General features: G+C 45.7%; 1 protein-coding gene across 5 annotated transcripts in view; it reads left to right on the top strand.

The window, feature by feature from the left end:
* Positions 1 to 15,436, top strand: part of LOC142589914 (uncharacterized) — a 98,166-nt gene that overhangs the window by 82,663 nt on the left and 67 nt on the right. For 2 of the 5 annotated variants that reach the window (XM_075701602.1, XM_075701603.1), the window contains exon 8: positions 2,667 to 2,926. In XM_075701602.1, coding sequence (XP_075557717.1) covers positions 2,667 to 2,821 — 155 coding nt within the window. In that variant the 3' untranslated portion in view covers positions 2,822 to 2,926. Of the gene's footprint in view, positions 1 to 2,666; positions 2,927 to 3,880; positions 4,006 to 6,212; positions 6,276 to 7,473; positions 7,535 to 8,671; positions 8,796 to 10,842; positions 10,967 to 12,735; positions 12,989 to 14,698; positions 14,819 to 15,436 lie in introns of those variants that run through there. The other 3 variants (XR_012830000.1, XM_075701601.1, XM_075701593.1) reach the window with 3 other exon arrangements.

Below are 15,436 nucleotides of genomic sequence, written 5' to 3'. Positions count from 1 at the left end.
ATGTGGTGGTTTTGTTAGAAACGAGGAAACACTTTTGCTCAACGTACACTGTCGATCTGGTCACGCTTCATCCGTATTGCTCAACAAATAGCAGCACGTGACACGACTGGGGTGGGGCGACTATATACGTAACGTTTCAGAGACGAGCAGATGCGGAAAACAAAACGCGTGTTGCCGCGGCGATAATTTCTTTTTCTGACTTCGGTTTGTGCTTTCTTGTAGACAGGCGCAGATATATCCAGCGCTCTCACTTGCTCTGGTATTTTCTGTTGGCGACTTGCAAGCGACTTGTGCATTGCATCAGGAGCACAGACGATGCGCCAAAATGCTTTTAGTGAGTTTGTGGTTCACTTTCTTGTTCGTTAATGTGCTGTTCACTTAGTGAACTCTTCCCGTTCAAGGGAAAAAAATGAAAAACCTTTAAGTCATAATAACAGGAACCAGCTTAACGCAAGATAATTGTAGCAGCAGCTGCGAATCTGAATGTCATGACCATTTTCTGACGAAACACTTTTAGCACGGATGTTCCGTTGTCTGATTGTCAAATACCAGCCAATGTCCCAGCAGTTGCTGAACAGTCTTGTTTGTTTTTTATACGTGTCAATGTAGTCGGAATACCAGCATAATTATTTTAGGCGCGTTCCTAACGGTGTAATTTAGTCTTCGCTCCTGTTTGTTGATCTTCACTTGGCCACGTGTCCTTAGTCTTCTCCAGTAGACTAGGTTGATCACATGCGTTCGATTAACACCAGATGAGCTAACACAATCGAATGAAGCCATAATAGTAAATGTGACCCACCCCAATAGTCAGTGCGTCATTAGGTAAGATTTTAGTTAATGAAATATTACTTTTCGCATTGCGCTGCTGCATCGTCTTGTTCGTCGCTAGCCAAATTTGTTTTCAACCTAACGCACAGTAAACCTTTGCATTCAATTTTCTATTCAGACCAATACCATCATTCTTGAAGAGTGTGCACTATTCTGGATGACGTGTATGCATGGTATCTTCCCTGCATCCGGCTATGATGGTTTTTACTCAGCGGTGCACTGTCTGTGTTCATTCTGCAAAGCTGAGTTCGCATAAGCTTATCGTTAACGCAGTGAGAGAAAAATTTACCACACAAACAAGTGCATAGTTTCGGAAGGTACAGTATGTAAAATTACAAAAAGAAGCCCGCTTCCTATTTATCGTGTTCGAAACTGGCAATGCCTCCAAATATGCTAATAAGCAATAGTTGATGCAATATGGTGCCTCTTTGGAAAATTTCAGGGGATAACTACATGCGAGAAATGGATGTCTACATTTGAGAAAATGTTGTTGTTAGGAGGGAAAGTTACAGCCACTCCTCGCATTAGTGGTGCTTAAGGAATAGTGAGCCTTCATCAAAATTAATTTCTTTTTCCAAATGTTTCGTTCAAACATGACAACAAAAAAAGACAAATGCGTTTCAGAATAAAGTTCTAGAATGACGAAAAAGGCCTTACAGCATCGTGGAGGTGCTGTCATGCAGGGGCGGTTTTGACAGGCTGGGATGGAAGCGCATGTTGCGGGAATACGCAGCATGCAATTCATTTAGCTTAATTCCTCCCTACGACATCGTGTTCTACTTGTAACCGTCAAGGGTTAAGTAGTAAGCAATCCATTTTTGTTTTCGAATATAGGCACAAATGAGTCATCTACGCGTAAATGTCACGCAGTCTCGCTTCACTTGGTCACTATTGTAGCGTACTAGAGTTATGTAGTTGCTCATAATCTGTCTCGGACTCGTCGGGTAGCTCATCGAAAGCGTTCCTCTACCCCGTCGTAGGGTAACCAAGGAGACCTGATACAATCCTCGTCGACCAGAACTCATAATTCCGGCTCACCACGGGAACTGGCACAACAGTTCTCCGTTATGTTGTCCGCACAGGCTGCGAACGTCAATGACCTCAACTTTTCTCTACTTCTGCATACTGTGTGCGTCGCTTGAAGCGGATGACATCTAGCCGATGTCTCAATTAGTAGCGTGCTCCCGAGATGCGCCGTTATGCACTCGTCAGCGACAGCTATGGCTATCGCTTCAACCTTGATTAAAAAGTTGGTTAGGTTAGGTTAGGTTAGACTTAACCTTCACACAAGAAGACAAGGGCGTTGGTTTTAGAGGAAACGGGGATAAGCGATTTTGAAGCTGAGCATACGAAGAATTGTAGTCGGGCATCATAGTTCAAAATTCCTAGGACAGATCACAGATGGCGTATTAGTTTGAATAATGGGTGCCATAAGAAGCGTATAGACTGACTGCAGAGAGCGAATTTGAAGCTGAGCATACGAAGAATTGTAGTCGGGCATCATAGGTAAAATTCCTAGGACAGATCACAGATGGCGTATTAGTTTGAATAACGGGTGCCATAAGAAGCGTATAGACTGACTGCAGAGAGCTAGATGGTGTGGTTAAATTAAGAAATTAGCCGGGCTCGCAAAGACGGGGGTAATTTCAAATCGCTGGGGAGGCACTCGTGTACTCCAGAGAGCATAAATAGGCAATTGCTGAAGACGATGAAGACATTGTCCGGACGCTGTCCTGAGCTCAAAACCGGGCGTTTGTGTTGTAGCGCAATCATTTTCAGCCTTCCTACTTCCTGTGCTTAACCTTTGCTACCATGCACATCCGCTGTTCATTCGACAGGTTGCAGCAGCGTCCCCGCCGAGAGTGCAACTGCAGCTCTGTACTGGGAACCCATACGCCATGCCTTCGGGCCTGCGGGCCCATGGCTGAGGCAAGAACACGCTGATTCATTTTCTCTTGGGACCTCGCAAGGACGTGCTATGAAGAGACCATAATTTAAGATTATTAAAGATTTCGCCCTTACTACGCCAGCCCATGACAACGTTTAAATAGATGTGGGCGAAATGCGAAAACACCCGTGTGCTTAGATTTATGTACACGTCCAAGAGCCCCAGGCGGTCGAAATCGAAAGCTGTATTAGCGAGGGCTTGAATCATTGCCTCTCGGAAACAAAAGAATGTAGTGGGTAGCTACGCAGCATAGGATTCGCAGATTGCAGTTGATGTGGAAGTCTCGTATTGCTTTATTTCGATTTATGTACCGCAAAGAAAGTTTAATACTGAAAAAACGCAAAGCACAGAAATCCAGCGCACTAAATTGGCCTCCCTTCTATGGAATGAACTAGTGTATGAGTACAACTAAATTGCGTGCCTCGACTTTCCTGCACCGTTGGTCCCTTTGGTGGTTTTGCTCGAAACCAGACGTGTGCATGTGGCAAGGAGCACAGAGGATGCGCCAAAATGTTTTTTAGTGAGTGCGGTGTTCAATTTTTTCTTCACTAATATCCTTTTCACTTGTGAACTCCTAATGTTAGAGGAAAAATGACAGGACCTCACGTTAAACAAAAAACTGACCTAACGCAATGTATTTGTAGCAGCAGCTGCGAATTTGAATGTGCAGGGCCGATTCCGACCAAACGCTTTTAGTACGGGTGTTGCTGTCAAGTGCCTTTCAGTTGTCCAATGGCTGTTGAACACTGTCATTCGCGTGAATATAGTGCGAACAATTACTTCAGGTGCGTTCCTGACCGTGGAATTTATTCTTGGTTCGTGTTCGGTGCTCTTCACTTGGCCACGTGTCCCTATAGTTTTCTCTTCCTCAGTAGGCTTGGTTGATCACACGCAGTTCATTCGCACCAGATGAGGTAACACAACCGACTGAAGTCATAATCGTAAATGTGACTCACCCCAGAAGTCAAGTCTCGTTACGCAAGCTTTCATTACACGAAATAGCACTTTCGCATTCCACTGTTGCATCTCGTTCATCTTTGTGCTAGCCAGATCTTATTTCGACTAAACGCACAGCAAGACAGTTCTGCTCGCGTTTCCTTCCAGGCCAGTACCTTGGTTCCTGAGGAGTGTGCGCTGTCCTGGACGTGGTGCACGGATGGTATCTTCCCTGCATCCGGCTTTGATGGTTTTTCCTCAGCGGTGCGCCAGTCTGCGTCCTAACTACGAAGGTGAGCTTATCAGCACCAAAAGGAGGGATAGTGATTTGCGACACCAACAAGCGCGTAGTATCGGAAGGTACAATCAAAATAAGTACGACGCCCACTTAAAAGACGACGCCCGCTTCATACTTACCTTGGGGAAACATCGTAATAACGTACCCTTGATGCAATATCGTACATCTATGCAGTTTCACCAGATTTCTACATGCGAGAAATGAATGTCTACATGTGAGAATATATTGTTAGGACAGACTAGTAAAGTCTCACTTTAATGCTGTTGAAAAAATTTTGGGGCTTGGCGAAATTTCTTTTTTCGAAAAGTTTCCCGTTCGAGTACGACTGAAAAAATAGACTACAAATGTGCTTCAGACTAAACAGTTCTAGAACGACGAAAAAGGTCTGCAGCTTCGTGGAGACAATTTCCAGGGTCTCCTGCGTTGGTACGCTTTGATGGAAGCGGATATTCCACTTTGTAAACGTCAAGTGTAAGGCAGCAAGCAAGCGACCTTGTTTGTGAATATAGGCAACAAATGAGTAATCTACACGGAAATAACATGAACTGTGGCTTCAGTTGGTTATTATTGTAGCGTACTAGATGTATACTATCATCTGACGCAAACGTTTTTGGGTAGCTCATCGAAAGCGTCCCTACACCCCGTCGTAGGGCGACCAAGGAGACCCCATACAATCCTCGTCGATCAGAACCCGTAAGAACAAAGAACTCCATCACCACCAGCTTTCCTCCCCCCCCCCCCCCAGAGAGCTACGACATAAAATAAACTATTACAAGGCTACCAAGGAAGCTGGAAAGCTTTTGATGAACTATAGTGATGAATTAGTGGTGTCAAGAAAGCAAACATACTCGAAAGAACATTTATGATGCTCTCACAGTCTCTCCTGACAGGGAACATTATGCAGTAACATGAGTCATTTCGTTTCGTGAGACGATGAGAATGCGAAAAATTAGGACAACGCGGAGTAATAAGCTTCTTTCGTCTAAGGCGGCTAAAACTGCAGTGTGAAATGATCTCGATTGGTAAATGTCTTTCGGCTTCGTGGTTCTGAATGGGTTTCGCAAAAAGGTTGTGTCCTGAATGTATCGGTTAATCAACTTTCAGATGCACTTAAGCGTCATAATTATTTGCAACATTCCGACCTATCTGCTTGTTACGCCGCGAAGTCGGCACGGCCGATTTAATCTGGTGAGGTTTCCTTGGGTTAGGTTAGGTTCACAAACAAAAGCGGCAACAATTGGATATAACACGAAATAAATGTCGTTTGAGAACAGTTCTGCAAAAGAAGTATGGAAAGTAAATGTCAGCGTACACAAAGCCTAACGCTTCTAGAAACGTCGATGAGATGACGAGGTAACGAGTTCTCTGGACCCTTTGCGAGTCACGTGGTTGCCTCGGGTCAACGAACCCGACAGAAGGCAAGAGGCACGCGCAAGAGGTTGCGGCTCGTACACGAGGCTGCCCTACTGACGTCACACGTCGTGCTAATATTTTTCAAGCTCGAATAGTCTTAACTGTTCCACCTTGGAAATAGGATCACACTTAGCCAGGCGCCGGGATCGGAAAAAATATTATTCAGTAGCATTGTGACGATCAGGCGGGACGTTATTTCGCATTGCAACGGCGGGAATATGAGCTATCTAACAACAAATTTCACTGCAAGATGCATTACATATAACACATGATGACAAGCTGCATGAGCGTGGTATGAGCGCAGGAGTACCACAACTAAATTGCGCACCGTGAGTTAACGGCACCATTAGTCGCTGTGGTGGTTTTGTTAGAAACCAGGAAACACTTTTCTTTAACGTACATTGTCGCTCTGGTGACGCGTCATCAGTATTGCTCACCAAATAGGAGCACGTGAATTTGGTTATGAACGGAACGATTATATACGTAGGGCCAGGAAATACCTCGGGTAACGGAATATAAATACCTTTGTATATGGATAAACGAAGGCAATAGATATATGGAAACACAGGAAAGAACAATAACAGTGAAGGGGAAGAGAAATGGCAGCCATATTGAAGCACAGAGCGCTTTGGGGATACAAAAGTTTCACCGACGAGCACATGCGGAAAAATTAAGGTGTGTTGCCGCGGAGATATTTTTTTCTCTGTTCGACTTCGGTTTGTGCTTTCATGTAGACTTGCACAGAGATATCCAACGCTCTCACTTGCTCTGGTTTTTTTTTTTCTGCAGGCGACTTGCAAGCGACTTGTGCATTGCGTCAGGGAGCAGACGATGCGCCAAAATTCCTTTATAGTGAGTTTGTATTTCACTTGTTCGTTAATGTGCTGTTCACTTAGTGAACTTTTAATGTTCAAGAGAAAAAACGACACCTTAGGTTATATAAACATGAACCAGCCTAACGCAAGGTAATTGTAAGGCTGGTTCCAGCCAAATGTAAAGGCCATTTTCTGACAAAATGCTCTTAGCACGGGTGTTCCGTTGTCTCATTGTCAAATGCCAGCCAATGTCCTAACAGTTGCTGAACAGTGGTGTTTAATTGTTTTTTATACGTTTCAATATAGTTTGAATAGCAGCATAATTATTTTAGGCGCGTTCCTAACGGTGAAATTTAGTATTGGTTTGTGTTTGGTGGTCTTCCCTTCGCCACGTGTCCCTACAGTCTTCTCTTCTTCGGTAGACTTGGTTAACTACATGTATTCGATCGAACTCAATCGAATGTAGTCATACTCTAAATGTAACCCGCCGCAATAGTCAGAGCGTCATTAGGTATGATTTTAGTTCATGGAATATTACTTTCGCATTGCACTGCTGCGACTCCTTGTTTGTCACTGGCCAAATTTGTTTTCAACCTAACGCACAGTAAACCTTTGCAATCACTTTTCTATTCCATCGCTCTTGAGGAGTGTGCGCTGTTCTGGATGTCGTGTATGGATGGTACCTTCCCTGCATCCGGCTATGATTGTTTTTGCTCAGCGGTGCAAACGCCATCAAAAACCGCCCGTCGAGAGCTACCCACTATAGGGTAGCGGTTGTGGAGGAAGTTGCGTATTGTTTTCTTTGGATATATGCATCACAGAGAAACAGTTTCGTATTACTGAAACAAGCAATGCACCTTAGTCCACCCCACTAAACTGGCCTGCTTTCTATAGAATTAGCTAGCGCATGAACACAACTAAATTGCGTGCAGCGAGTTAACGGCACCATATTAGTCGCCGTGGTGTCGTTCGAAACGAGAAAACGCTTTTGCTCCACATACACTGAAGATTTTGTCCCGTCTAACCAGTATTGCTCTCAATATACCACCACCTGAATATGATTAGGAACCGAACGACTATATACGTAACGTTTCGCGAGGAGCGGATGCGGAACATTTAAGGCATGCTGCGGCGGACACAATGTTTTTTTTGTCAAGGTGGTGTCGGTTTGGCCTTTCTTGTAGGCATGCACAGAAATAATCCGGCGCTCCCACTCCTTCTGGCATTTTGTGCAGGCGACGTGCAAGGGGCGTGTGCATCGCCAGGAGCACAGAGGATGCGCCAGAATGTTTATTAGTGAGTCTGCGGTTCTTTTTTCTTCGCTAATGTCCTGTTCACTTAGTGAACTCGTAATGCATCCCGAGGGAAAAGAATGAGAAACCTTAGGTTATATAAACGGGAACCAACCTAATGCAAGATATTTGTAGCAGCGCAGCTGCGAATTTGAGTGTGCAGGCCGTTTTCTGAGGAAACGCTTTTAACAGGGGTGTCGCGTTGTCTCATTGTCAAATGCCAGCCAGCTGACTAATAGTTGCTGAACAGTGTTGTTTGTTGTTTATTCGTGTCAATATAAAGCGCATAGCAGCATAGTTTAGGCGCGTTCCTTACGGTGCACTAGATGAGTAAACTCAACGCCCTGCCTTTCCAAACCACGCGGCGTCACGACATCGAACATGCGGACAAGCTCATAAGAATTGCCTGTAAAGCAGCACTCGGCCTGCCTGAAAGCACAAGCACGATCCGACTGACCGAATTAGGAATGATGAACACTTTCGAGGAATATGCAGCGGCCACTCTAATGGCGCAGCGTGAACGGCTAAACACGACACCTCAGGGGCGCTCGGTTTTACAAAGACTTAACTATCCACTGACACCACAATATTGTGGCGATGAAACAATCCTACTGCCATCTGAAATCCGAGAGCGGATCCACGTGGCGCCGATCCCCCGTCACATGCACCCAGTCCATCATGCGGCACGGAGACGCGCGCGGGCAGCCACCTTACTAAGGCGGCGAAGCGACCCGGATACTTACTTTACAGACGCGAGTTCGTATCACAAGAATCCAGGCACCCTCAATACATTTGCAGCAGTCGTGACTAGCCAAGGACGAACAACCGTAGCAGCATCTATACACACGAAATCGGTTGCAACGGCCGAAGCTGTGGCCATAGCCCTTGCTATACGCGCCGCGGAAGCTAAGGGCCAATCGGTCTCTTTTAAAATAAACGTTTACTCTCTCTCTCTCTCTCAATGGGAATGAAGTCATAATCGTAAATGTGACACACCCCAATAATCAGAACGTCATTAGGTAAAGTTTTAGTTAATGAGATATTACTTCGCATTGCACTGCTGCATCTCCTTGTTCTTTGTCACTAGCCGGATTTGTCAGCCTAACGCACAGTAAGCCTTTGCACTCGCGTGCCTTTCCAGGCCAATACTGCCGTTCTTGAGGTGTGTGCCCTGTTCTGGATGGGCTGCATGGATGGCATCTTTCCTGCATCCGGCTACGATGGTTCTTGCTCAGCGGTGCACAGTCTGTGTCCAATATTAGAAAGTGAGTTGACATAAGCTTATAGTTAACGCAGTGAGAGAAACATAATTACCACACAAACAAGCGCACAGTCTCCCAGTCTGCAAAATTAAATTTAAAAATCCCGCTTCGTATTTATCGTGTAGGAAACTGGAAATGGGGGGGGGGGGGGAGGGCAGACATGGTAATGGCATGGTTGATGCAAAATGGTGCCTCTGTGCAAATTTTCAGCGGATATCTACGTGGGAGAAACGGATGTCTACGTGTGAGAAAATGTTGTTAGGAGAGAAAGTTGCGACCAGTTCTTACATAGTGCACTGTGACTTTCGGACTATTAGTGAACCAGGTATACAGTATCTCTGCTTATCCACAGCGTACTATCGGGAGTGCTTCAAACGATAACTTTCGCGTCTTCGTAGTCGAGCTTGCTTGTTCGCTTATTCAATCACGGGCAGTGCGCCACTGAACTAAGCTCTGTAGTGTGAAAATGACGACCCACTTCATCGCGTAAGAAAAAAATACATGCGTAGCGGAAAAACACGTTCGAAATTTTCTTATTTTTAACATGCAGCTAAATATAGGTATAGTCGAGCGTTCTTTTTTATTTTTTGCATTTCACCATCTCCGTAATCCAGCAACTGTAGCTGTGTTATCAAGCCCACCTCAACCGAGGTACCACGTCAGGTTGATTTAAACAGTGAAAGAAAGAACTGTTTTAAAAAAAATTGTGTGCCGTTCATTTCTGCGCCAGCGAAGAAACGATTCTGTCGTTGGCGTAGGTGCCACGTTTATTTCACACAAACTGCATATGCGAGATTATTTAGAGAGGACAAATATATCAATTCCTTTAACGTGGAATCGTTGCATTCCGTACGGTAACTTTGTACAATTGTTGTGTAAAAGAAGTGTTCTATAACGTCCCGAAGCTGCTATGCGTGACGCTGTAACGCAGCTAACGAGATTTCTTGCTACCTGGGATTCATTCGTGCGTACCCTAAGCGTGGTAACAGCAACATTATCGTAGTTGCCCCCCCCCCCTCCACCCCCCCGTTGTAATTCAACCGGGCCGGCCTGAAACCGCCCCGCAAGCTCGAGCTCATCAGCACAACGTCGTCACTCACGAACCACCGCGCGCGGCGAGAAAGTGAAAATTTACTCTGAAAATGTCCTGCAAGGAGGGGGGAGGGGGGGAGAGAGATACCCGAGACTAACCCGCGACGAGTGTTTACTATAAGGACTGGGTCAACTTGCTCTGCACGGATTCTATAACGTAATGTACCACGGCCCATAAAGCGCGTGCTTGGAGGGTGTAGACCAAGCGAGTCTTTTTTGAAAAAACAACGCGGCGCCCCGTGTGGAAATTATCCGTGTTTTGGCTAGACGGGATCGAGAGCGGCGCGACTACGACAGCGCACCGATCACGGTGGGAAACTGTACTTGGTTCACGTCTACAGCAGGATGGAGCAACGCCAACAGAGACACAAGTGCTGCTATGTGCCCTTGCACCGTTACACCCGCACCCCTACATCCGTAAAGGTGTAAGGTGTATCAGAACGAGCTATCGCGCGTGTGCGCCGATATCGTTTGGCACTCCTGAATCTCCTTTCCCTCGCTGCCTACGCAGGTACATAAGCGTATGAATAAACGACCAGTTGGTGATTCCTTGCTCAGCAACAAGTCGCCTCGGTCCGTTACTTCAAACACGATGCATAAGGGTGCGACGTTCACACAGTAAGCATCTTTACCAATTTACGCCATTAAGGTATCTTAAGGATAGAGATAGGTCTACACCTTGGCCAACTAGACGGGTCAATACAAGAGCGTGAATTGGTTCGCCACGTTGAGTGACCTCTCCGAGCGGGATCGTGTGTTCGAAGCTTTGACACTAGGCAAATTGGCGTTACACATTACTGTAAGTTGCAGCGCGCATAGGGACAAGGGCAGGAAGCGCTTGACCTCACCGTCTGTTAACAATACATTGTTGTGCTGGCTAGCAGTTCTCATTTGTCTGTGGAATACTATATGTGCGCGCCGCTCACCTCGGCGTTAAAACGCCACCTTGTTTGCGCAGGCTGCCCGCTGAAGAAGGCGCGCCTAATTAAAGCACGCATGCGCTAGAGCAGTCAAGTCACGTGCTGCGCCGTCACGTGCTCCTCAGCGACGCAACCTTCGTTTACTCCCGGCCGATGGCACGGGTGGGTGGTACTATGTACTACATTTGGCAAAGTTTGCGACATTGCGCCACCCGCCGTGGTTGCTCAGTGGCTATGGTGTTGGGCTGCTGAGCACGAGGTCGCGGGATCGAATCCCGGCCACGGTGGCCGCATTTTGATGGGGGCGAAATGCGAAAACACCCGTGTGCTTAGATTTAGGAGCACGTTAAAGAACCCCAGGTGGTCAAAATTTCCGGAGTCCTCCACTACGGCGTGCCTCATAATCAGAAAGTGGTTTTGGCACGTAAAACCCCAAATATTATATTATATTATATTATATTATATTATATTATATTATATTATATTATATTATATGCGACATTGCGACATCTTTCAGGAAGCGCATTCTTGCCCCATCGTGACTATCTTCCCGTGCCGAAGGTACATAGCGATAGCCTTGAAGGCTCTAATCACGCGACATTTTTACAGAAAAATGCATCCGCGATTAGTCGAGGACGTTGCAGTATTCGTCGTTGAGGAATAGAATTAAGTATTTTGCTCATGTTGGGTCGGACCTCTTGCGGAATTACGATGTACCTTAGGAAGGATCAGATGTTAGCGGGAAACCTTTGACTGAAAGTTGGCTGAACCATCCGGTCATTACGCAGCGATTGAATATGCCACAAAATAAGATGTGCAGATGGGAAGCGTCGTAACATAGTGCACTGCCCCCCCCCCCATAACCCGCAATACCAAACCAATCTTGCCGCCTTTAGAGCGCATGCAACCTTAACATGCCGGCGCCTGGCTACCGCTGTTGCGTGGTTTCTAGGTTAGTCTGAAGAACGGGCTGTGAAATGTTCACCGCACGTAGCTGTTTTTCGGCCAACAAGGATTGTTACCGACATCCTTTGTGGCATTTCTGGCGTAGTGAAGCGTATCCCGAAAGCGGCATATTGCAGATGCGACTACGTTCAACCGTGATGTATACCGTGTAAAAGCACGTCGCGACAGGGCCGCCTTAGAGGGATCCCAAGCAGTCGATTTGACTCGCGAAATTGCCACATTAGGCTACATTCGTTTTCTTCGACAAACGATTTCCTGACCTGTAAACTAGGCATTCTTTTTTACAGCGAAGCTGTATATGGATAGCATCCCAGAATCCCCGTAAGCACTCGTTCCCCGCCAAAAATGCGATAGCCCCCGTAACGCAGCGGCTACAAGCACTCGGCAAAGTGAAGCGAACAATGCGATGGCCCCCGTAACGCAGCGGCTACAAGCACCCCGCAAAGTGAAGCGAACAGTGTTTACATTTTTGGGAATCGCGCATACAGCATACAGCACAGCATGTCGAAAGCTATCATCATCAATGGCTCGTACCCCCGTAAGGCAGGGGCTACGATCACTCAGCAGAGTCACGCGAACAGTACGCATATTATTTGAAGTCACGCATACAACGTACACAGCAGCATACGTTTCAGTAAAGAACGAGCTTAAAAAACCATCCGAACCACATAATTGATGATAAGGCTCTCCCGATATCAATTCGAAGCACTAGGCGCTTCCCGCATACGTTTTCCGGTAAAGTTTATACTGTCGCGCAAGCAGCCACGGCGACGGCAGCTTGCGACGTGGGGAGTAACGTCCCTAGCCTTTGGTATATAACATAACCAGCCCAGCTACTCAACCCTGTTGAAGCGCGCTGTCAAAAGCACCATGACTCCCATTACTACCATTACTGTAAATTATCACTACTACCCTCACTCTGAAGCCATAGAGCATTGCGTACCAACACCCCCCCCCCCCTTCAGAATTTGTAGGGGTGGTTTCCAACAGCTTCTCTGGACATTCGCTGGGCCAGTATGGTGAGTTTTTTTGTTGCGCAATCATACTGAGCCGTCGCGCCTGACGTCGCTAACCTTTGTTACCATGCAGATCCGCTCTTCATTTGACAGCTTACAGCAGCGTGCCCACAAGACATACAGGAAACTATTTGCTGTGAACCCATACACGGTACCTTCGTGGCTGCCATCTAAAGGGGCAACATGGACTTCCGCGGCTGAGGCAAGGACACGCTGATTCATTTTGTATTTGAATCTCGCACCGATGTGGTAAAAATCTTCATAATTTAAGATGATTAAATATGGTGCCCTTACCACATCAGCTCACGACAAAGGGTGCATACCTTTACGCGCCATTTAATGCACCTTTTCAACCTTTTATTTTTACTTTCTTTTGACCAAAGAAAGTCGGAGTAGCCGGACTTGTTGGCAATAAGCTTTTGATCAAATGTATAAAGAAATTTTTGAAAAAAATTCATGCTTGAAATTTCGACTAACTCGACAGATTGATATAGGAGGAGAAAAAGGATTTTGAATATGGGTTTTAGTATCTCCGAGCGACGGCAAACATTACCTTTGTTCTATCCAGGTACATGGCATGTCCGTATATTTAAACTCTCGATAAAGTTAGCTGAGACACCATATATAATAAACACCTTGGCATTTGCGAAATTTGCGACGTAGCATAGTCTTTGATGAGCGTTACTGTGTCGTTAACCTCCGTAACGTTATCGAGAGGGGCCTTGAGGGGAGTACGCATGCTAGGAGGAGTAAAGAGGCTATTTCTAAAGTTGCAAGTTGTACCTGTAAACGCATTACTCGACCAGGCCTTCCATTGTGCATGAACTGGTGAGGGGCAGAGGAGGAGCATTATTATCAGTCCTAAAGATACGCTGTTCATTCTATCCGTCCAATTGTGCGGCCTAAGGTGTGAATATTGTCACATTCACAATCTTCTGAACTCTCTCACTCACAAAACTGCTGCCTCACTGCTTGGCTCAAGACGTCATTATGTCTGTCTGTCCAGCCGGCGAACAGCAGGTGTGAACACTCCTCGTTCGTTTCGATCATATTGGCACTTAGAATCCATTAAATATCGCAGCGTGCAGTACATCATTATTTTGGTATGGTACCAACATTTATCGCAGACACTCTGCACAGTACCGAAAAAGTGTTTGGTTGCAAGAGACTACAATGTATTTAACATTATTGCAGAACAAAATGTTACACTAAAAGGCGGAAGAAGATTTGGTTGAATTATATGCTTCAACATTCTTAGAAACCCACACGCGGTCAGTCAGAACTAGTAACTTTGACCTATGTGCCCGTTAGAGAGAGCCCTAGTGGTCGAAATTAACCTCGTGCCTTCTCCTACCTTGTTCCTTATAAACCCACTGGGCAGTTTTCGAGACGTTAAACCAACGTGACCTAAACTCAGGCTGACGGTATATTAACACCACCGACAGAAATAACAGAAATTCACTCCATTCCAATCGTTCACTGCGTGTCTGAACGGACGCGCTGATCTCGCAGGAAGACCACGAGAGCCCAATTTCACCCTAGTGTTCGTGATGTGAGACTTCTTTCCTGGAAGCGCAGCGTCTTTCACTTATACATTTGTACATTGCACACACTAAAGTGTACAAACATTCTGTCCCCGTTATCATGGATATGGGCAAGAACCTTGTCAAGCTGCAAAAAAGCAGCTTTTAGTTCTTGCCCTAGTGTTCGTTTTTTGTAAATGAATGAATGCTAAATAAAGATTGATTGATTGATTGATTGATTGATTGATTGATTGATTGATTGATTGATTGATTGACTGATGGATTGATTGATTGATTGATTGATTGATTGATTGATTGATTGATTGATTGATTGATTGATTGATTGATTGATTGCCACTCACCTCAACGACATTGTTGTCCTTTCGCAGACCGCGCGACTGTCGAGGCGAACTTCGTGAATCCGCTGTGACAGCCATTGGCGTTCGGCCCTGTGAAGTCATCGCCATCGACAGTCGCGTCCATCAGAGCTTTCCTCTTGCCACCTGAGGGTGAGTACGCCTCGAATGGAGTGTGCGTTGTGAAGCTTTCCTTGGCCATAAGCACACGTAAGCCCTCTCGATCGCGAAGGGTGTCTCCTCTCCCGGGCGAGAGGCTATCTTTACGTGTCAGTATAGCGTGTCAACAAAGCAATGTCTGCTTCAGGGAGTAACATTGCCGGAATAATCGCTGTTCATTGTCGATGCCACGCAACACCCTCACTTTCACTTGTATTCGTTTTCGTATTTCATTTGTATTTATTCGTTAATCTGCCACATAAAAAAAAGACCGTCCGCATTGCAGTGATGCTGTCTTTCTGTCGCAAGCAGAATTATTTATGAAAGAATCTCCCTTTCAAAAGTTTCATAGTTCTCGCTGAGAGTCAACTTCATTATAATTTGCGAAAGCAGCCGGCCGTTGGGAGGCAGCACTGCAGAGCTTGATTCGTGATACACCGAAAGGTATTCGCGCAGACACGGCCACAAATATATATATATATATATATATATGTATATATTTATATGTATGTATAATATATGTATATGTATAGGTATATGTATATTCGGCATTACTGTAACGCGTTGGGAATTGGACCTCACTCACTTTACATCAGCGCATGATTTCATCGC

This window comes from Dermacentor variabilis, chromosome 8, assembly GCF_050947875.1.
Source record: "Dermacentor variabilis isolate Ectoservices chromosome 8, ASM5094787v1, whole genome shotgun sequence".
Taxonomy (NCBI): Eukaryota; Metazoa; Arthropoda; class Arachnida; order Ixodida; family Ixodidae; genus Dermacentor; species Dermacentor variabilis.
This window is presented reverse-complemented; position numbering and strand designations above follow the sequence as displayed.